A 22588-nucleotide genomic window follows, 5' to 3' on the forward strand; every position below is an offset into this window, starting at 1 on the left:
TCGTCTCTTTCCAGCCTTCGGAGCGCTCTCTGCCGGCGGATGTCTCGCCGGCCTCAGGCCCCATGTCCCTCCCAGACCCCGGTGCCCTTTTCCTCAGGGTTCTGCCCCAGCAATACCCCCACTCTCTCTGGGTCTCCCCTCCCAGGGGAGCTCCCAACCCTCTAAAACCACCTTGCCTCAGTGGCTACTGCCAGTCATCCTCTTGCCCCCACTCACTGGGGCAGACCGCAGCCTGTCATGGCCACTCATCATTGGCAAGAGGTTAGGACCAGCTGCCTCTGCCTATTCCTGGGCTGCCCCTCTGCAGCACCAGGACCACCATAGACCTCCATCAAGACCCGCAGCCTGGGGAGTTGCAAGGCTAGAGCTCCCCAGCTCTGCTCTGCTTCGAGTACCTTGCTTGCAGACAGCTCACCCCTCTCCCTCCAGGGCTGAAGAGAGAGTCCTTCAGGTGCTGGCTCACAGGCCTCTTATCAGGGCCAGCTGGGCCCTGATTGGGTTGGCCACAGCTGTGGCTGCTTCCTCAATCAGCTTCGCTTGGCTGTTTTGAAGCCCTGCTTTACTGGAGGGGGGAAGCTGCTCCACTACTGATGTCAGGGATTACATTCTTGTGAATTTGGGGGAGCAGTATTGGGGCCCTTAGGGCTTTAGTCAAAAACCCCATTCAAATGGTCGACATATTGGAAAACCAAGTTCAGTAAGTACCAATAGCAGCTTTCTTGTATTTTTAGAACAGAATGGTCTGATCCAGTAGGGCCAATGGTCCATCTAGCCCATTATTCTGGCTTCTGGAAAGAAAAGACACACAGCTGTCCTTCATCCAGCAGTCAAGAAACCCTTTAAAGAGAGGTTTTACTTCATCCCATTTTCTATGGGGACAAGAGGCAATTCCTAGTCACAGTGGCTTAAGATCAAAGAAGACAGATTTCAACAACAAGTTCCCTGAAAATTGTGGTAATTCTTCTGTCATCAAGCAGTTAAAAACACAGAATCAAGGTATCTTGCAAGTGTAGTTATGACTTTAAATCTATTTTGTAAATAAGAACGTCTTATTTTTTTTAAGATAATTAAAACCCTCTGTGTTTAAGGACTTCATTGAAGACTGTTTTATATATAAAATGGGGGTAAAATACCTACTCAACGTGTAAGACTTTTGGAGATCTCTGGGTAAAAAACACTATATACATGTTTATTAATTATTTTCTTAGTTTATAAAGTTTTTCCAGTATGAAAAAATTAACTGAGCTAAGAAACTGACTTGTTTTATTGTGTTTTTGAATTTAATTCTTTGGCAGGTTCTGTAGAGTAATCTGTTCCATCAAGAAGTCATTTTTCATGGAGATCCTTGCCTGCTTAAACAAGAACCATAGTAGAATGAGCATCTGGAGCTTCTTCAACTGAGAAGTCTTCTGAGCTCAAGCTGTCTAGTGTAGCCACTCTAAGCCAATGGGATAGAGGTCTAGAGGTCTCTCGTTGGCTTAATTCCTCCAGGCCCCGCAAGCGGTGGCAGCTGTCTCCTGCCGACACAGTGCTGTCCACACCAATGCTTAACTCTGTGTAAGTTATGTCGCTCAGGTGGGTGACTAATTTCACACAACTGAGCAACAAACCTTATGTCGACTTAAGCTGTAGTGTAGCCATAGTGTCAGTGCAGCTGTGCAGGATACCCACTTGGAAGTCTTTGTAAACATTCAATAAACGCTATAGGAAGAACCTTATCTTCAGCAGATAAGGTGACAGGTGACTTAAGGCCATTTCATGTCTTCTGCTCTGCCATTCTGTCTTTGCTCTTCAGATTTTCTGTCAGTAAATTTTGTTACCTTGTTGGAAGTGTTTGGGACAGTGTCTGTATCCTCCATTTTTTTTCCAGTGAATGGATGGGTCTCCTTTCTTAGATTTCTGCTTTAATCCAATTAAGCCAAAATCGTTGGCAAGTGGTCTTTGAAAAAGATCATTTTTAAATGGTAATGCTGTTCTGCAGGACAGTTATCTCAATTCAAACACTCACCCTTTGCTTACTGTTTAAATGGGAAGAGTTTTCATTCAAGGCTTAGTTTATGTGTGTGGTCACATTGTAAAGTTAATTGCAAACCTAAGATGAAGTTTCAGCTTTGGAAGCCTGAAGGGTTTGTTTGTTTGTTTGTTTGTTTGTTTGTTTGGGGGGGTTGGGTGTTGGGGGGGGGGAGCAAGGGGATGGGGCAGGGAGAAGGGTCAGTGACCGAAAAAAGGAAAATTCTCAACTGCCATTGGCTGCCATCTGTTTGTTCGCAGATAGAGTACCAGTGGAATAGGTCCTCATAAAAGAATGATCAGATCATTCATTTCACATGCTAATAATCTGAAATTGATGACTACTGTTCTTCATGTGCAAAATTCCATTGAAGTCTGTGGAAAAGAAACTATAGATTCTGAGCCTCCCCAAACACACACACGTGTATCATGAGAAAAGCAGTTTTGATTTTTAGATAAGTGGTTTTAGTGATGTGAAAAAAAAGACCCTATATGATATTTACAAAAGGCCCCTTCCAAAAAGGGAGACATGCATTGAATAAGTTAAATGAACACTATTCGGTTAAATTTGGCCCCAAATATAGGTTTCTAATAGCTTTTCTTCAGAAGCAGCTTTTTCAAAACTGAAGACCAAATAGAAACGTTTCAATAACGTTTTAGAAAATTCCAGTGGAGGTAGTTCTTATAAACAAAGAGCAGTGATTCTCAAGCTTTGGTACTGGTGACCCCTTTCACATAGCAAGCCCCCCGCCCCCGTATAAATTAAAAACATTTAAAATATATTTAACACCATTATAAATGCTGGAGGCAAAGCAGGGTTTGCGGTGAAGGCTGACAGCTTGAGACTCCCCACATCATAGCCTCACGACCCCCTAAGGGATCGCAACCCCCATTTTGAGAACCCCTGACAAAGAACCTCTGCAAAATTTGTGGCCTAAACATTGCAGAGTTGTGCCAATGCATAAGAATCAGAAAATGAAGCTAGTAAAAAACAAAGTGAAACTGATCTACAGCCATTATCCAAGTTCAAAAAATAAATATGAATTGTGTCAACCAGACTTTTAAAGGCCTTTCCATTTTTCCAATTTGATAATAGATTTTTAAAATGTTTTTATATTGCTACTTATTTAACCTGATAAGCAGTTTTTAAATAGTTTTTTTCTAATTTGCATCTTATCAAGTGTCTAATTAGAATGTGTAGGCTGCTTCAAAGTACTAATACTGTAAGTACAGTGAAACCCCATTATAACACAATGTTTGGGGTCCAAAAAATTCCAAGGCGATAAATGCGGGGTCGCGGTATAGCGGGGTTTCAAGCCGGTCAGTTTAAGTCAGTGGTCCCCAACGCGGTGCATTGATGTGCGCCGCCTAGTGCCTACTGCCCCTAGTGCCTAGTGCCTGAGCAGGGGAGAGAAGCCGCGGCCACAGCCCTGGAGTTCTCTATCCCCAGCAGGCGCGGGGCCATGGCTTCTGTCCAAATGGATCATGAAATCTGGTCTTTTGTGTACTTTTATCCTATTCTATAAAGATTTCATGGGGGAGACCAGTGTTTCTCAAATTGAGGGTCCTTACTTCTGTGCTGCCTTCAGAGCTGGGCTTCCAGCTAGCAGCTGCCACTCTCTGGCCTCCCAGCTTAAAGGCAGCGCCCTCAACACCAGCAGCACAGTGGTAAGAGTAGCAGCACCGCAACCCCCCACCCCTCCACAGTAACTTTGTGACACCCCCACACACACACACACACAATACCTTTTTGGATCAGGACCCCATCAATTACAACACTGTGACATTTCAGATTTAAATAGCTGAAATCATGACATCTATGGTTTTTAAAAGCCTATGACCGTAAAATTGACCAAAATGGACCATAGGCCCCTACCAATAATATTCCATAGAGAAAGATTGACACCTGGTGGCCAATTGTGACCTTAAAGGGACACTGTCATATAGTTTAAAATTTTCAGCCTTAAATTCAGGGGAAAGTTACTTGGATTCTAAACTATCGCAGGCTCAATACTTGGGTAAACTCGAGTCAAGGATGAGAGTGCCTTACAATAAATTTGTAGTAAATAAAAATAACAAGTATTAAAAATACGGGAAATTCAAAGTTAAGTTAAACGTAAATTGCAACCCAACATTTATCAATTTGGAAATGTATAATTCAGGCTCTCAAACAACCTCAGCTCTGCCTCTTCAGTGACTTTAGCCTCTAATTTTTCTTCCTGGAAAATGTGCCGTTTTCAAGTCCTTCACATAAGAGTTTGCGAGATAAGATCTCCATACTGAACTGGTGTTTTGATTAAGGGCTTTTTGTACCGGCTCCAGGACAATTTGTAAAAGCCAGTGTATTATTGGTTTAATGAACTGACCACTGCTATCCCTTTGCAACTTTTTTCCCTTCGAGTGGTTATCCATTTCCACAGTTTGCTGACGGTGTTCAATGCACCCCACTCACCCATGTTCAGAGTCTCATGCACGTTGAGCGTCCTCATATCCTGCACCGAGGGCATAAAAGGGTGGAGCAGGCCAGCCACCACTCAGTTCCTCTCATGCCTCCTGGCTTTGAGATGAACATGGGCAGTGAGCAGTGCTAACAAAATACCTGGCTCTTTTTAAATCTGTGCAGCATGTAGATAGAGAGAGCTAGTTGTTGCCCATTGGCATTTTGGTTTTTTAACCAGAATGGCTATTTCTTTCTGGTGTCAGGATGGCTTCTTTTAAGTCCCCTGGATTTACATACTGCCCATCAAACACGGGCACTATACCCTGTAATGTTTGGCATTTTCCAGGAACATTCCCCCAAACAAAATACATATTTGCAAGTCCTTCACTTGCAGGACCTGCAAATCTAGAGAAGCCCTGCTCCAGATGTACTTAATGGGTAAAGAAATGAGAGTAGCTTCAGGCCCTGGGTCAGATAACCATCCTGTAAATGCCTTCTCTGCTTCTTAGAGTGCTAGTACTGGGTCCCTCACTGCCTGGGCCTCATCAGCAACATCCTCTTTCAAAATCTGGCATGTTGAACAAGAAGCTTTCTGTGAAAAAGGTACAGGGCACGGAAGAGTCCAGAGATGATCCCAGACTAAGATCTCCTCAAAGAGAAGGATGGAGAACTCCAAGCTTTTATGCAGACCCAGCTTATGCTTATGCTTTATCTTATGTCCGGACAAAGTGTCTTTTGGACACATGCTGTGTTCCTACTGACAGTTGTCACAGACTTGCATCTGAACCAAGGCCGGCTCTAGCATTTTTGCCGCCCCAAGCAGCAAAAAATAATAATAAAAAGAAGCCGTGTTCGCGATTGGTGGCAGTACCGCTGCTTCTTCTACGGCAGCAACTCGGCGGCAGGTCCTTCGCTCCGAGAGGGAGTGACGGCCCCACTGCCGAATTGCCGCCGAACTGCCGCACGTGCCACCCCTCTCTTCATTGGCTGCCCAGACACCTGCCTGCTACACTGGTGCCTGGAGCCGGCCCTGACCTTGCCTACTTTTCAAATGTTAGGCTGTCTTTTATTTTGATCTTAACTCTGAATTACCTTGGTTTCTGATGCTTCATTTTGTTTGTTTTTGATAACTGCAGCATTACGAATTTTAAAAAAAAAAACCTTACATGTACTGTCAACTTTACTCACAGAGTTTAATGATTTGTTTTGTTTGGTTTCTGCCTGGGGATTTTCTTGATAATTTCTTTAAGACATTTTGAAATCTTTCCCATGCAAAGAAAGAAAGCTGGCAGAGAGCCCCCGGTGTTATGCAGAGAACAATGGGGGAGCTAAGAAAGAGGGAACATTGTAGTACTTGAAGTATGATAGGGGTCGCTCAGGTTCTGTGGGTACCAGGAGAACTGGAGGTTCTGGTGGAGCTACTGAACTTTGCAGGCACTCTGAGCCCTGGTCTACACTTACCTTTCAGTCCGACGCGGGGAGTTCGACTTCTCGGAGTTCGAACTATCGCGTCTGATCTAGACGCGATAGTTCGAACTCCGGAAGCGCTAGGTCGAACTCCGGTACTCCACCGCGTCAGGAGGAGTTGCCGGAGTCGACCTGAGAGCCGCGGACTTCGCTTCCGCGCCGTCTGGACGGGTAAGTTTTCGAACTAGGGTAGTTCGAATTCAGCTACGTTATTCACGTAGCTGAATTCGCGTACCCTAGTTCGAATTTGGGGGGGTGTGTAGACCAGGGCTGAGATGAGATTAGTGGAGAAACTCTGAGGGGTGCAGGAATGCCTGAGAACATGGGGAAGTTAGTCCAGCTGAGTGTTTTGGCCTCTGCCAATTGCTGCAGCTCCACAATTTCCATGTGTATTGGGTAGAACATTGTAACTCATGCAAGTCATGGATTCCATGATTCTTCATATTTCTCTTTAGCTTAACTCTTTTCCCATCCCCTTTCTGCCCCTCCATACACACTTAGATTAAAGAAGTTATGTTGCCGTGGGGAAAGGCACCACCACATACGTCTTCTGGAGGTGTGATGGTTGTCACCTACTCTTTGCTGTCAGGGATTTTATCTATGCATGCAGATTCTGCTGCCTATTTAAGAATGTTAGAAAATGCTGCTGCTTGTTAGAAAATTCTGCTGCTTCCTACATCCTATATACAGGATGCTGAAGATTATACCATCATATGAATGGGGGTTGAGAATTTGCCTCTGCAGAGGTACCGTAATGGCTGTTCTTTGCTACCTCTGTAAGGACCCCATTGAGAGAAGGTCTTGGCTGGGAGTAGGTTGAGGCCAGGGACAATGAGTCAGTCCAGGGTTATTACCATGTTTGTATACAGATGTTCAAGTAAGTGAATAATGAGAACTTTTCACCTGTGAATAGGCCCTCTCCACTTCACTGACTGATAGCAAAGTGCAGAGGAAAGATTGATTGGTTGCTACTTCTGATGTCACAATGATGCTACTTATGAATCACCTGAGTTACTGAGCAAATTGCAGAGGAAAGATTGATTGGTTGGTTCTTCTGATGTCACAATGATGCTACTTGTAAATCACCTGAGTTACTGGTATAGCTCTGTCACCATAACCTCTAGATGTGACTGTTGAGAGCTTTTCTTATTATAGTCTAGCTTCTTTACTTGAGTTTGAAATCCAATTGAATTGCAAATTATATTAGTAACTAAGGAATATATGAAGAGTTTGGGGTCTTCTGTCATTGAAATAATCAAAGCCAAGAATAAGGTGAGAGAACAAGCAGTGAATTTTATTAATATTGTGATTTTGAAAAAAAAAAATTCTCTGGCAAAGTAAGAAACTATTTTATGCAAAAAATTAATGTAATCTAAAGTGTAACTCTGCTAAACTTGGAAAATAGATTCATTTATTATACTGTGAAACAGGGATTTTTAGTTCCACTTTAAATGCAAATGTCAACCTGTTGGGTGAAAACCAAATCCACTTCAATTTAGGCTTAAACAATTTATTTTAGCCTTTATTATATATGTTTTCAGACAATGCTACTATCACGTATGAATTACATAAGCATGCAAAAAAAATAAGGCAAGACAAGGAAGTGCTCAAGTTATCTTTCTTGGGGACAGGGTGACTCTTTTCAAATCTCTGCTATGCTTGGCTATTTTTCCTCTCTCTCTTCTCCACTATTATGTCAATCATCTAATTTTTTTTAATCCTCTGTTCTGTAACTTTGCGCAGACTCAGTAGAGGAAGCTACCTCATCCGTGTCTTTATCCATATATATTCTACTCTAACTCCCTAATTAAAAGATTCGCCTGCATAAATCACAATAACTAACCCAGATTAATACATTTTTTGCTTATCCTGCTAAAACGTACTTATATCTGTGTAGTTCCCAACGCAGCTATTCCTTGCTGTCACGCTCCCTGGCTGCATGCAGTTGTACTTATAGTACAACTGCAATTTTTATTCTTCGTACTCATCTGTTTCTGTGGCCTTGAGTTTTTACTTGTTAGCTGGTTGAATGGGCAGGTGGGGGATGAGGGATTGGACCTGACTTGTACAATTTTGCTGCTTGTTAGAAAATTCTGCTGCTTTCTACATCCTATGTACAGGATGCTGAAGGTTATACCATCTTGTGAATGGGGGTTACGAATTTTCCTCTGGAGAGGTACGGTAATGGCGGTTGTTTGCTACCTCTGTGAGGACCCCATTGAGAGAAGGTCTTGGCTGGGAGTAGGTTGAGGCCAGGGACATTGAGTCAATCCAGGGTTATTACCATGTTTGTATACAAATGTTCAAGTAATTTAACAATGAGAACTTTTGACCTGTGAATAGGCCCTCTCCACTTCACTGACTGATAGCAAAGTGCAGAGGAAAGATTGATTGGTTGCCACTTCTGATGTCACAATGATGCTACTTATGAATCACCTGAGTTACTGAGCAAATTGCACAGGAAAGATTGATTGGTTGGTACTTCTGATGTCACAATGATGCTATTTGTAAATCACCTGAGTTACTGGTATAGCTCTGTCAACATAACCTCTAGATGTAACTGTTGAGAGCTTTTCTTATTATAGTCTAGCTTCTTTACATGAGTTTGAAATCTGATTGAATTGCAAATTATATTAGTAACTATGGAATATATGAAGAGTTTGGGGTCTTCTGTCATTGAAATAATCAAAGCCAAGAATAAGGTGAGAGAACAAGCAGTGAATTTTATTAATATTGTGATAAAAAAAAACTTGTTACCGGTAGCTGGTTGAATGGATGGGTGGGGGGATGAGGGATTGTACCTGACTTACTGAAAGCTAACAGCTCTCTTCTATACCCTGCTATCTGCTTGGTCAAGAACTTTATAGATGAGACACAAAAACCAATTTTCTGATTTACAGACTGTTTCAGCAAAATCTGACAATCTCAAGCAGCAGAACTACATACAAAAAGCAAACATTCCTATTTTCTTCCAGAATTGTATATAATAATTTCTCTAACATTACTTAGTACACATTTCACTAACACAATTCATTACACAGTTCTCCAACAAAGCTTAACTATGTATGTGCTTGCTAATGGTGGCTCCATAATTTACAGTTGAGCTTTAGAGTTACAAACACCAGAGATACAAACTGATCAGTCAACCACACAAATCTCGTTTGGAACTGGAAGAACATAATTAGGCAGCAGCAGAGACACATCCCTTCTACCCCACCCCACCCCCCGCAAAAAAAGGCAAATACAGCACTGTACTGTGTTAAATTACTAAAAAATGAAGGGAAAGCAGCATTTTTTCTTCTGCCTAGTTAAGTTTGAAAGCTATGTTAAGACAATGTTCAGTTGTAAACTTTTGAAAGAACAACCATCATGTTTTGTTCAGAGTTACGAACAACGTCCATTCCCGAGTTGGTAACTCTGAGGTTCTACTGTATATTTAAGTCCACCATTTCCCTATGCCCTTAAAAGATTTAAATAGCTTTATATGAGCTAAAACATCTCATACTTTTGCTTATGCAGCACCAGCACAGGCAGAAGTTAATAAAGCCTATTAGTAGAACTGTATTGCAGTCTGTGAGGCTGATGCATAAACAAGAAAACAGAACAGTGCTGTCCACTTAGAGTCACAGACCTGCATGATCCAGGACAGATTTTTTCTCTATCCTTTGGACCCTCTAAATTCTGGTGGTACCTCTGGATCCCTTCCATGACAGGAAAGAATTCACACACCTTACTGAAGAGTTTTAAAGTGCTCAGAATGCAAGATCTTGGGTCCTTCCAAGACCTCTCCGGTTTGCTGCAGAAGAATCAAGGGGGAAAAGGCCCTCTTGTATTCAGTGCAAGGAAGCCAAGAAATTTCTGTGGCTATAGTACTGATATAATTGAAACGTTGAAATAATTTGCATTAGTGGAGCAAACGTGTGTTAATCATATAAAATGGAGGGTTTTTTTGCTAGCTAAAACAGATGCCAAACAGGTGTACACTGATAAGAGTAAAGAAATAAAGCCAGTCAAACCCAGCCTCTCATTAAGAGGCAAATCCTTATTTGGCCCCATCTTTCCATATCCATGAAGAGGCCTACACTTTGCTATATGGGATAGGGTAAGCAAGATTTCAGCAGCCTGCACAGCACTTCCTTTCTCTGCAGGAGCTTCCTTGCCACTGCATGAAGTGGTTGTTTGGTTTAGTGGGTCAGCCACTGCATTGATATACTGGACAACGTAGCAGGAGAACCATGGAAACTAGTGGATCATCTGCTGCTCTATGACTTTTGGGATTAGTGATTGGTTCCTTTTTTCCCCTACCTTTTCATTTTAAAAAAAAAAAATTTAATACCAGTTACGTGAGTGTGTGCTGTGGGGAACATCTGCACCTTGAAAACTTTTCCTTTATGGATAAGTTGCTCTGATAGACTGAACAAATAGCAGGCCAACTCTCTAATGAGGCAGCCAGCAATGCAGTATTGTTATTGCGGTAGAGTGAATAACGATAACAAATATCTAAGAAACACAGATATTTTATATATCCTAAAGCCATTTGAAAGTGTCATAAAAAGACGTTTTAACAGCACCACTGTCTCCTTCTTTGAAAATCATTGGCTTTTCACCCTGTTTAACATGGGGAAGTTAGTCCAGCTGAATGTTTTGGCCTCTGCCAATTGTTGCAGCTCCACAATTTCCGTGTGCATTGGGTAGAACATTGTAGCTCATGCAAGTCATGGATTCCACGATTCTTCATATTTCTCTTTAGCTTAACTCTTTTCCCATCCCCTTTCTGCCCCTCCATACACACTCAGATTAAAGAAGTTATGTTGCCGTGGGGAAAGGCACCACCACATATGTCTTCTGTAAGTGTGATGGTTGTCACCTACTCTTTGCTGTCAGGGATTTTATCTATGCATGCAGAGTCTGCTGCCTAGTTAAGAATGTTAGAAAATGCTGCTGCTTGTTAGAAATTCTGCTGCTTCCTACATCCTATATACAGGATGCTGAAGATTATACCATCATATGAATGGGGGTTAAGAATTTGCCTCTGCAGATTCTTAATGTAAGAACTGTAATGGCAGTTCTTTGCTACCTCTGTGAGGACCCCATTGAGAGAAGGTCTTGGCTGGGAGTAGGTTGAGGCCAGGGACAATGAGTCAATCCAGGGTTATTACCATGATTGTATACAGATGTTCAAGTAATTTAACAATGAGAACTTTTGACCTGTGAATAGGCCCTCTCCACTTCACTGACTGATAGCAAAGTGCAAAGGAAAGATTGATTGGTTGCTGCTTCTGATGTCACAATGATGCTACTTGTAAATTACCTGAGTTACTGGCATAGCTCTGTCACCATAACCTCTAGATGTGACTGTTGAGAGCTTTTCTTATTATAGTCTAGCTTCTTTACTTGAGTTTGAAATCCGATTGAATTGCAAATTATATTAGTAAATATGTTCAAAATAGTTCAGTAATTTTTTTCTGATCAATCAATGTGCCGATTCTCTATAAATTTAAAGTTGCATTGAATTTATCTCCTGTGCCTAAACACTTATTGAAACTTTAGCACACACTTGTCTTCTAGCCAAGCGTAATCTGTTCTCAGTTAGGTATGGGATACCTGTGTGAGTGGTCACTAAGTCATGGAACACTGTAAGCAGTTTTGGGGCAGAGACCATGACTTCCTCGTATGTATGTCGTTTTTTGTTGTTGTTTTTTAAACAGTGCCTACTAAAGTGGGATTTCAATCCTGATTGCGGGGGCGGGATTGCTATTGTAGTACAAATAATAAATATTACCCTGGCATCACTGTGATTTATGATTAAACTTTGTATAGCGTGAAATGTTGGAGCAAAAAATGGACGACCTACTGAGTCATCAGAGACAATTTGTCGAAAATAATCGTCGGTCCTTAGAACAGAAAATAAAAGAAAAGGAAAAGGTAAGACGAGACCCATTTTTCACAAGTTTAAAGTTGCCTCCAGACTGCTATTACCAGAGTGAACAAGTTGTTCATTGAGTATTTGTCCATGTAGAAGAAAAAACGCTGACGATTCCATATTTGATGTGTGCGCGCCCACATGCACGCTGTCAGAATTTTTTCCCCGTAATGGTACCCCTAGGGCCGGCTTTGGCAACCTCTGGAGCCCTGTGCTTATGCTCCGGTACATGGGGCCCTGCTGGTCCCATGCCCTCTCAGTTCCTTGAATGGATCTGTATTTGTTAGTGAAACAATGTACTGGCCTACCACGAATTAAGTTGACTAAAGCCATGTTCCCTAGCTGTTGATAATAGTAGTCTGGTGGTTATAACTTGGTAAGAGGAAGTGAATCCATATTTCTTCAAGGTAGGCTGGGCAGGCAGGCTACCAATTTGTTCACCTCTAATTTATAGTTCGATGACAAAAATAAAATCAGAAAAAGTTTGAACATTTTGCTAATAATTTGCTCACTTCTTCCTGAGTTTGACCCTCCCCGCCTGCATTCTTCTGCTCCTGGCAGGCCAACCCAGGGTAGGAGTGGGGCTTTGGAAAGGGTCTGAGGGCAGAGAGGCTGAATATAATAAGGGGGTGGGGAGACATAAAGGTTTGGGGAAATGGATCACTGGGATCCAAGAGGGTGGGGACTTCATAGGATGGGTCTCTGGCTGGCAATGAGAGTGGGAACAGGCTGTGGGGGTGCTTGAGGACATGGGATGGAGCAGGTGTCTTGCTGGAGGATAGGAGGGTGCTTAGGAAAAAGCAGAGGGGAAGCACTAGCACTTCACTACCTTCTCCAGCTGACAAACCTGCTATGATTTGTTAGAGGGGAGTCCTGCAGCTGCTGCCAAGAGAAGTTTGGCAGAGAGGTTTGTTGCCAGGAGATGCCACTAGTGCTTTCCCTCCCTATCTTCCTCTACTTTCTGCTCCCCCACTCAGCCCTCTCTTTTCCTTACCAACCCCAACACCCCCGACTAAAAGTCCCGTGCCCCTCATAGCCCTATTCCCCCATATAAATCCCCTCTCAAATTCATGTAGAGCCCCAACCATAAGGACCGTGGGGCCTGGAAGAAGCCTCAAAAATGAATTATACTCAGATGGAGATCTACTTTGCATCTCCTAAAGATTGCAGGAGATGGGCTAGATTCCTAAGGATCTTAGGAGGTGTGCATTAGTGAAGTTCTGCTCTCCCAGACCTGAGGCGGGAGGAGTCAATGCCCCTCTACCAAACTTCTGTTGCTGCCCAGTCATGTGTTAAGTCAAATTGAAAATAACTAAGGCATTTTCCTCATGAAAAACATTTTGACAGCAATAAGCTAAACATGTAATCATAGCAAAGAAGGGATTTCCCCGCACCCCAAAGGATCATGATTATTGGGGATTAGTCTGGTTGCTTAGTTGTAATGCTCAATGTTGTTATGGAGATCTACTTTTGAATCGATATATAAGCTTCATTCCATTATTTGCTAGTATTTTTTTGATCCACCTGTATTGGTGTAGCAGATGAAGTAGGCTACTCTGATTGGCCAAAGTGAGTCATGGCCATTAATGGCCATAACAGAATTTATGCTTTACTTAAAAATGGTTTTTAAACTCTTTTTGCTTCTGTCAGAGAGCGCTTTAGTGTAATTAGTAACTTTTTAAAGAGGCGATTTACAGTCCCTCCCCCGCATTTTCCAGTGTTAATAGTTATAGTAACTTGACAAGAAACATGTAACAGGAGTGTGTTTCTCTCTCCTCCCCCTCCCCACCCCAATCTTCTACATTTCTAGGAAGTATTTTGTCAGCTACATGATTTACTGAGCGGGGATCTGCCTTGCGACCAGATAAACCAGGACTTGCAGCAAGCCAACGACGCTCTACGAGCAGAACTCGACAAAGTAGGATTTTTAATATCTGAACTATTCAAATGGATGTGGTGATGCTGAGTTTTTATTGTATGTAAAATTTAACTGTCCTCTTTATTGTGTTTGAAGATCTATACATGACTAATATTTAAGTGCAACTAAATATATCACAGGTCAGAGCAAGCTGCAGTATGTTCCTGTCACAGGGTGAGCTGGTCCATTAAAAGACTGGGGCACAGCTGCACCTTTTGTCAGGTTTAGCCCATCTCCCTGTATGATGGGAATAAATACAAGGGTCATGTGACAGAAGCATGCATCTAAACCGGGCCTGCTGGCAGGTAAAAGGGCAGCCTGTGTCATTCAAGAGAGAGAGACACCCCCCTCCCCCGCTCCGCCCCAAAAGTTCAGAGAGAGACTCTCTCTCGTTAGTGCCCAGGCAGAGAGCCTGTGAAGAGGGCAGGTGACAATTTTCCAGAACTCCAAGGCAGAAGCCTTTTGGGGGAAGAGAATTACAAGGAACTGGAAACTGTGCAGGGACAAGCCTCCATTGATGGACTTGCAGGATGCAGAAGTCCCAGCTAGGGAGAGGGGTGGGACTACAAGGATGGGCCTGCTCTGATCAAGACCTGGAAAAACTTGAGGCATTATATGCGGAAAAGAAGAATTGAGGCTGGTCAGGGTATGTTTGAGTCTTGTGTTATGATAATAAACCAACCTGCAAGAGAGCACTACTGTAAAATCACCACATGTGCTAGCTGGTTTGATGCAAGATTAAAGGTAAACTGAGGTAGCAGATGGGCCCAAAGGCAATCTGGGGGTAATGCCCTACAACCGTTCCCTTTAGCCTTGTTCTGATATGAGCACTGCTTCTTTTCTACCCACACTCTCTAATAGAAAACTGCTTTTTTATTTATGATAGACATGGTCCACACTGACTTCATACAGAGGTTCTAAATTTGTCCATGATAGCTGTCTGGCATAGCTATGTGTCATCCTAGCTGTGTGAGCACATTAATCAAACCTTTTCTACAGAGGTGGTTAGTATTTTCTCTACACATACTCTTCTTTCCAGGTTTACTCTTGAAACACTCGATTCATACTCAAACTTGGACATCTATAGGTTTTTATCCAGGAAAGCCTACTCCTTTCTAGAATGGAACTAGGTTATTTAATTCTCATTTTTTACTTCCTTTTTAATTTGGAGTACTATAGAGCTATTATGACTGATATAAAACAGGTTAAAAAGGTTGAAAACCAGTTAGAATTTGGTGGTGGTACAGTTATGATCTTGTTAACTTCCTGGTTTAGATAGCGACATAACAGGGGTCGGCAACCTTTCAGAAGTGATGTGCCAAGTCTTCATGTGGTTATGGAGACAGAGGTGCAAGCTGAATGTCTTTGTTGGTCCATAAATATGGGGAATTAAGATGTACAAATACTGGTTTTTCACAACATGTAACCTATTCCTTGAGTATATAGTAAGTGGAAAAGGTAGAGTAATTTGTCAATCTCTTGGTATTTGGATTGTACCTAATTGAGTCTAGTTTGGTATTGATCCTTTCTGTTCGTTGGCTGTTCAATGGCATATTTGGTGATAGCTGATCGTCAGTCCAACACCTAAATGTTACCTCTCAAATAAGCAGCTGAGGACTGAGTGGGAATGGGGAAGGATCTTCTAAACCCAATAGGTGCTCGCTTTGACAAAATATGTTACGTTAAAAAAATTGAAAGCAAGTGTTAAATCTGCTGCCCTTATGATTGAGCTTAAAAGAAAGCACTGGTTAGGATTCCCAATGATTACCAGACTGTACTATGACTATTGCTTAAATTATGAATATATTTATACATTACAACTATATACTTGAAAATGTGCCTGAAAATATTTTTCATAACCTTGCCCAGTCTTGAGTTAAAGATTTGTGTTACCTTAACTTGTTCTGGTTTTGGTATGATACAGAATCTAGAACCCAGGACTGGACAGTGAAAGGAGGATGGATTTTTCAGATATTTGAACTATTTTTAATTGCACTTTTTTAAAGCCATCATGCTGAGTTTCAAGGTTTAGGGCCAAATTCTGCTCTTAGTTATACAACATAGAAGTCAACAGTTACTCCAAACTTCTCTTTCTGTAGGAGGAAGCAGAACGTAGCTTATTCTTTTGGCTTTGTTTTCTAAGGTGTCTTTGGAGCTCATCATTTAAAGGGACATCAGGAATTTTTAATTTTTTAAAATAGATTCAATATAACTACAAATAAAATGTGATGTGTTTTCCTCATAGGCAATAGCAATGAAACACCGTTTGGAAAACAACTCCAGTGAGCTTAACACAGAAGCTGTGCAGAGCAGAACAGGCTTTACTAGCAAACCAGTCAAAGGAACTGGAATAATTAATAATTTAAACTGGAAATCAGTAAGAACTGGTGCCATTTATGCCTTACTGACTCCCAGGGGAACTCTGCAAGCTCTATGTTGGAGAATAGTGTATTTCCACCAGAAATTGGGTTTCGATACTGTCTTATTCTGGCTGTCCTTTTTTGGAGCATCTTAAAAGACTGTGACAAAGTTCCTCCTCTGCCTTGGTGGGTCCTGCATTTATTGGCGGATTTGCTCACCTCAGATATTCAGGGCAGCCCTCAGTTTGGCCAGTTTTATGTCTCAAACCTGCCATTCACTCAGCTAACCACATCACTTGCCAGCATGGGGAAAAGGAAGGAGAACAATCCCCACAGTCTCTGCTGACCCACCTAGTGGGCCAGGGAGACAGGCCAGGGATCTTCGCCTCTGGTGGGACCCACAGTCCAAGTCAACTCCTCTTATATCCAGTAGGAGGGAGGGGAATGAGGGGAACCCAGGCCCTCCCTCTACTCTGGGTTTCAGCCCAGGGCCCTGTGGATCGCAGCTGTCTACAGTGTTACGTGTAACACCTGTGTGACAGCTACAACTCCCTGGGCTACTTCCCCATGGCCTCCTCCCAACATCTTCTTTATCCTCACTATAGGACCTTCCTCGTGATGCCAGATAGCGTTTGTACTCCTCAGTTCTCCAGCCGCAGGCCCTCTCACTCTCAGCACCTTGCGCACCCTTCACTGACTGAAGTGGGGTCCTTTTTAAACTAAGTGTCCTAATTAGCCTGCCTGCCTTCATTGGTTCCAGCAAATTCCTGATTTTTCTGGAACTGCCCCTGTTATCTTACCCAGGGAAAAGGGACCTGCTTAATCGGGGGCTAATATATTTGCCTTCTCTCATTCTCCTGTAGCGGGCCCCTGCCCCATGGACCCAACCGGCCTCCATGCCCCTTCACCATAAGCCGTCTGCACAACTTAAAGCCGGTTCATTTCCAGACCGTGTCAAGGAAACATCTATACGCGCTCATGCTCCACACTCTGCACTTCCTCACCTTCGCGTCCCACCCTGACACAAAGTGCAGGGACCTCCTGCCACCTCTAGAGGGTGAGGAGCCCCGGTGGGCCAGCCTATACTCCACCCTGCTCCCAAGGCCCGCCGGGGATGTCAGTTGGTCGCTTCTTCACAGGGGTCTGAGCACGAGCGTGTGATTGGTGCAGTTCACCCCCATGCTGGACACCTGCCCTTTCTGCTGCGTGAGGGAGACTCTGGTGCACGTTTACCTGGAGTACGCCAAGCTGCAGCCTCTATTCTGTCTCCTCACAGATATCCTGTTGCATTTCTGGCTGCACTTTTCCCCTCATTTCCTTATTTATGCACTGCCTATCGGTGGCCTCACAAAGTCACGGGACCTCCTGGTCAACCTCCTCCTGGCCCTGGCTAAAATGGCCATCGATAAAGCCAGGGAGAGGATGTTGGCCGATGGAGTCTCCTGTAACTATGGGGCCTCTTTCCGGTCCTCCATCCATTAATGCAACTGGGCAGAAATCCTCTGGGAGGCGTCCACTGACTCCCTTGATGCCTTCGAGGAGCAGTGGGCGCTGTCCGGGGTTCTCTGCTCAGTGTTCCCATCAGGTTCCCTTCGTTTGAGCCTTTGACAGCACGTCTGTCCTTGTTATTTCATTAGTTGTCCCCTGAAACCACTTGTTTTCCAGGTCCTTTGGATCCCCCCTTAAGGCTGGGGGGATCTTTTAGCAGTGGGCTCCCCACTTCCTGGATCCCAATAGGATCACTCTCCTGTAGCCCTCTGGCCCGACCCTGTCACAAGACCTATAGCTGTGATACAAGATAAGGCCCCGATCTTGCAGTTTTTGCAATTGATTCCATGTGGACTGACCCCAGGCCAAAAATTGGTTGTATGGTCAGGGTTTAAAAAAATGATTTTGCACCAGCATACTACAGATAGGGTTACAGTTCATATGGAATTATTTTTTTAATCTAATTATGTAGTATGGTTCAAGAGACTCTTTGTTTATTCCTAAAAAATAGAATATATTAAATATCTGAGTTCATTTGGAACTTCTAGAATCATTAGCTGCTTCCTAAGTATAAGTGTGTTTTTGCCTAATTCTATGATTTCATGGAGGAGTGGGTACTTTTTTGGTCACACAATCAATTTAAAGCAAGAGAAAAACCCCCAAATGATTTGTACATTTTAACTTTTTCAAGCACTATAGACCAGCATTATCAACAAAATTCTAACTATGAAGCCAGATCCTGCTCTGGCATATATCAGCATAGCTCCATTGAAATCAGTAAAGTTATTCCAATGTACACAAAAAGGATCTGACTGTAACTTTGGATTTTTAAAAAACCTTGATTGTAGATTAAAAGATTTTTCCTTTACTTTGGTATTAGAAGGAAAATGAAAGGGAAGACAACTCAGAATAGTCATAGAAGCAACATCCGCGATTGGGTTTTTTTAAAGTTCTTCTATTGTGCCAGTTGCTGTTGTATCTGAATGCTTTCCAGAGTTAAGAATAAATAAGGTGACTAGCATCTGTTATTTGAGGTTTCTATTCCTCCCATATCCCCCAGAGCAGTGGTTTTCAACCTGTGGTGCACAGACCTCTGGGAGTTTGCAGACTGTCTAAGGGGTTCTCGACAGGTTGTCGTTACAACGGAACAGTGGTTTTCAAGCCGTGGCCTGTGGGGGTCCACAGACCATGTCTAAGATTTCCAAAGAGGTCTGCACCTCCATTTGAAATTTTCTAGGGTCTGCAAATGGAAAAAAGGTTGAAAACCACTGTCCCAGAGGGCAAAGTGGGGGGGGGAAGGGGAGGCGGGTGCGGGGAGTGTAAATACGAAAAATGGTGATGTTAGTTGTCATTCTAAGTTTTTGCAGGAGTGAATTTCATAGTATTGGGCCAGCTCCTGAAAAAGCCCTGTCTGCTGCATCTGCTAGTTTTACTTCTGATGTGTAGACAGTTGTTCCTGAGGAACACAGCTACTGAAGTCTGAGAGAGTAAGATGGTATATTGGGCCCATTTCCTTTACAGCTTTGAAAATAAAGACCGAGATTTGATTCAGTGTTCTGTTGGGGAATCAGCGGAGTGAGTGAAACATAGGACTGATGTACTCAAGTGAACCTGTATTACTGAGGAGGTGTGCTGCTGTGTTCTGTAACTCTTGCAGATTTTGCAGGGCAGAAGCATTCAAGTCTAAATACATTGGATTGCGATGATTCAAGCAAGAGTTAATGATGGCCTATGTGATTGAGGCCAAATTGTAAATACAAATGATGGGATGTAGCCTTACCAGATTAAGGTAGGAGAATGCATTTCTTGTAAATGGTTTTGTGAACGTCCTGCATCAGAGCATGGGATTTTTTTTTGCAGCTATGTTAGGTTGTTGGTTCCAGCTTTTTGTTGAATGCTTCTTAATCAGAGCCACTTGTGCTGAGTCACAGCAAGAGGGCTGGGCGTTTCAGCCATTTAAATCCCTTGAATTTTGTTGATATTTTGAACACAGGAAGCTGAGAATTCATACAGCTTTGAAACATTTGTCATACATCAGCATTGTCTGAAAATGTTGTCTCTTGACACCTGTGTCTTTTAGAATGATTGATAGCAGAGTGTGTGTGTGTTTGTTTCAGTATAGCAGTTGGATAGCTTGGACTAGGAGGTTGTGAGACAAAAGGAAAATAACTAGAAGCATCAACGGTTTTAGTTATGTTCTTTGGGTGACTTGTTTAAATAGCTGAAAATACAGACTTGCTGTGTCGGCAAGGTTTTAATTTGTTTTCCATCCAGACCCTCCCTTTTCTTGAATTTGGCTTCTGCGCACTGGTGCCCATCTGCTCGTAGTAAGTAGATGAAGAAATGATGGCTTGCTTCCAGTAGAGTCCCACCAGTGCCATGCCATCTGTTACCCAGCAATGCAGGAGTTGGGTGGAAGGAGTTAGTTTCTTAGAAATAACTTTTATTTCAGTTCCCAGGTAGGACATAGTTGTATGGCGTATTTTAACTTTTCTTAAAATATTTGGGAAAAAAGATGCTTAGAAAATGTACTATCCCGAGCCCCCAGGTATTACTGACTAATAATACTTTACATCTAATGCTATCTTGCTACCAGGAGCAACTTCATATATTTGACTCATCCACACTGAGAGATGGGTGGTCTGAGAACAGGAGCTAGAACTGGAAAGTTCTCCTGTGTTCTGATACTGACTCCCCTCTGTGGCTTTGGGCAAGTCACTTAACTTCACTGACGCTCAGTTTTTGTGGGCTGGATTCTATCCTGTGTCAAGATCTGTTATGGGCAGGCACCAGAGAACTGGTTGCAGCTCCCTGGTTCCATATCCTGAGCCACCTAAGTACTGCTGTGATCTGTGCCAGCTGGGAGATGTCCCAAAAGGATTGTCTGCCCTCTGAGGACTGCCAAGAGTGCCGTTTGTGTTCCTAACTCATGTATATGTTTAGAAACCAAAGTTCAACTTTCCAGAGTCTTCATGGGACTCAGATGGGTAGTATTCCACATCACACTACTCTCAGTTTATTGACTTAATCAACTGTTTTGTAACTAATGTTTTGTTGTAGGAAAGGGAGGAAAAAAACCTTCTTCGCTTCCAGTCTGAGCAACAATTGCAAAAAATCCAGCAGCTGGAAGCAGAACTAAAAACAGCCAGAGACTTCCTGAAGGAGAGCCAGAATTACGCTGAAGAGATGAAAAGTGAGCTACACATTTCTACCTTTTAAAATCCTGTTACAATCTATTACTTCAGTGTGGAGGTTCTTTAAACCTCATTATCAATGGTGATTTGAAGAATACCCAAGGAAAAAAAGTTCTCACTGTGTGATACAGTTAAATTAACTTTCAGCTAATACATGCAATTCTCTTTCCAAACTGAGATGGAACTTCTTTATACAAATATATAGTACTAACTCGTACAATTATATGGTTTTAAAGCAATTTAAAATGAGGAATAAATATGTCCCAAAGAGAACTATATGGTCAGCACATTAAATACTACAATGTGCTCCTGTGTTTTAAAATCCCAAGCAAACAAATATACCTCAAACTATTATCCTTTAGCTTGTATATGGACTCCATCAAGCTTAAACGTGGTGAAATGTTACCTGCCGAGCCTTAATTTGACTTTTCTCTACATTTGTCTATTTGGTTGGGGAAATGCAATTTGCAGATTGAGGTTTAAGAGAACAGGTAATTCTGCTAAATAGCCATTGTAAAGAAGGAGACTGTTCCCACTTATCCCTGTAGAAGTCTAACCTTACTTAATGAGATTTCAAAATTAAATGTATGGACCCAGTCCTGCTCCCATTTTAATCAGTATTTTGCACTCTCCAATCCATGAGGCCATCCAAATAAGTGCTTTGTGTTTTGATCTTATTCTTGGCAAGTGGCAGCACTTTCGGCTAGCTAATAAAATGTAACGCCTTCTAAGTCCATTTTCTTGCTTTTGCTATCTTCTAGCTGTGGTTCTTAAGGTGTCAAATGGTAGCATTATCTCCATTTTCCGGAGGGAATAATTATGAACAAAAAATAAGTCAGAAGATGTTTGTGCTGTAGCTGTGCACTGCAACCAACAATACCTTGTCTTAATTGAAACATAACTGAATGTGGGTGCCCAGAGTCCTAGGCTGTCACCCTTAACCCCCGGACAGTTCTTCTCTCTAACAAGTCTCTCATTATCCTCTCACCCCTGCTGTGCCTCCTTCTGGTCATCCAGGGACTGAGCTCATTTCTAGCTGGAGCATCCTCTGCTGGTCACTATCCCTCTCCTCACTGGCCCCCATGTCCCTCCCAGACCCCGGTGCCCTCCCCGTCAGGCTCCTGCTCCCAGCAGAAATCCACTATCTGGGTCTCCCCACCCCAGGGAATCCCCACCCCCTATTCTCCACCTTGTCTCAGTGGCTACTGCCAGTACCATCTAGCCCCCTTTCACTGAGGCTGACTGCAGTCTGTAATGGCCACTCATCATTGGCCGGGGGATTTGGACCTGCTGCCTTTCCCTGCAACTCAGTACCTCTGTGGGCCTTGGACAAGGCCCTGCGGCCTGGGGAGTTGCCAGTCTGGAGCTCCCCAGCTCCTCTGGCCTTTCCCTAGCCCTGCTTCACTCTAGTACCCTTAGCTTCCCCAGCAGCCAGGTCCCTCTCCCTTCAGAGCTAGAGGGAGACTGACCGAGTGCCTGGCTCACAGCCCTTTTATAAGGGCCAGCTGTGGCCTGATTGGGGCCTGGCCCAGCTGTAGCTGCCTCCCCAATCAGCCCAGGCTTGCTGCTTTCCCCAGCCACAGCCCTCTGCAGGGTTGTTCCAACCCCTTCAGGGCTAGAGCGGGCAACCGGCCCACCACACCCCCCTTTGAATCACCACCCTAAATAATCCTTCTCCACCCTAGGTGTTGATATATTTCAAATAACTGTTGATTGCTATTGTTTCCCTTCCCCTCTGTCTGCTCCTCTTTCTCACCAAGTTCTGGGTCTTGGAGACATTGAATTTCC

General features: G+C 43.1%; 1 protein-coding gene across 1 annotated transcript in view; it reads left to right on the forward strand.

Annotated features, from left to right (window-relative positions):
• The first annotated feature begins 8487 nt into the window (after positions 1 to 8487).
• Positions 8488 to 22588, forward strand: part of LOC123347952 (centromere protein F-like) — a 30382-nt gene continuing 16281 nt past the window's right edge. Inside the window, exons 1-4 of the mRNA XM_044985140.1 lie at positions 8488 to 8619; positions 11738 to 11842; positions 13651 to 13758; positions 20667 to 20799. Coding sequence (XP_044841075.1) covers positions 8560 to 8619; positions 11738 to 11842; positions 13651 to 13758; positions 20667 to 20799 — 406 coding nt within the window. The 5' untranslated portion in view covers positions 8488 to 8559. The remainder of the gene's footprint in view (positions 8620 to 11737; positions 11843 to 13650; positions 13759 to 20666; positions 20800 to 22588) is intronic.

This window comes from Mauremys mutica, chromosome 13 (genome assembly GCF_020497125.1).
Source record: "Mauremys mutica isolate MM-2020 ecotype Southern chromosome 13, ASM2049712v1, whole genome shotgun sequence".
NCBI classification, from domain to species: Eukaryota; Metazoa; Chordata; order Testudines; family Geoemydidae; genus Mauremys; species Mauremys mutica.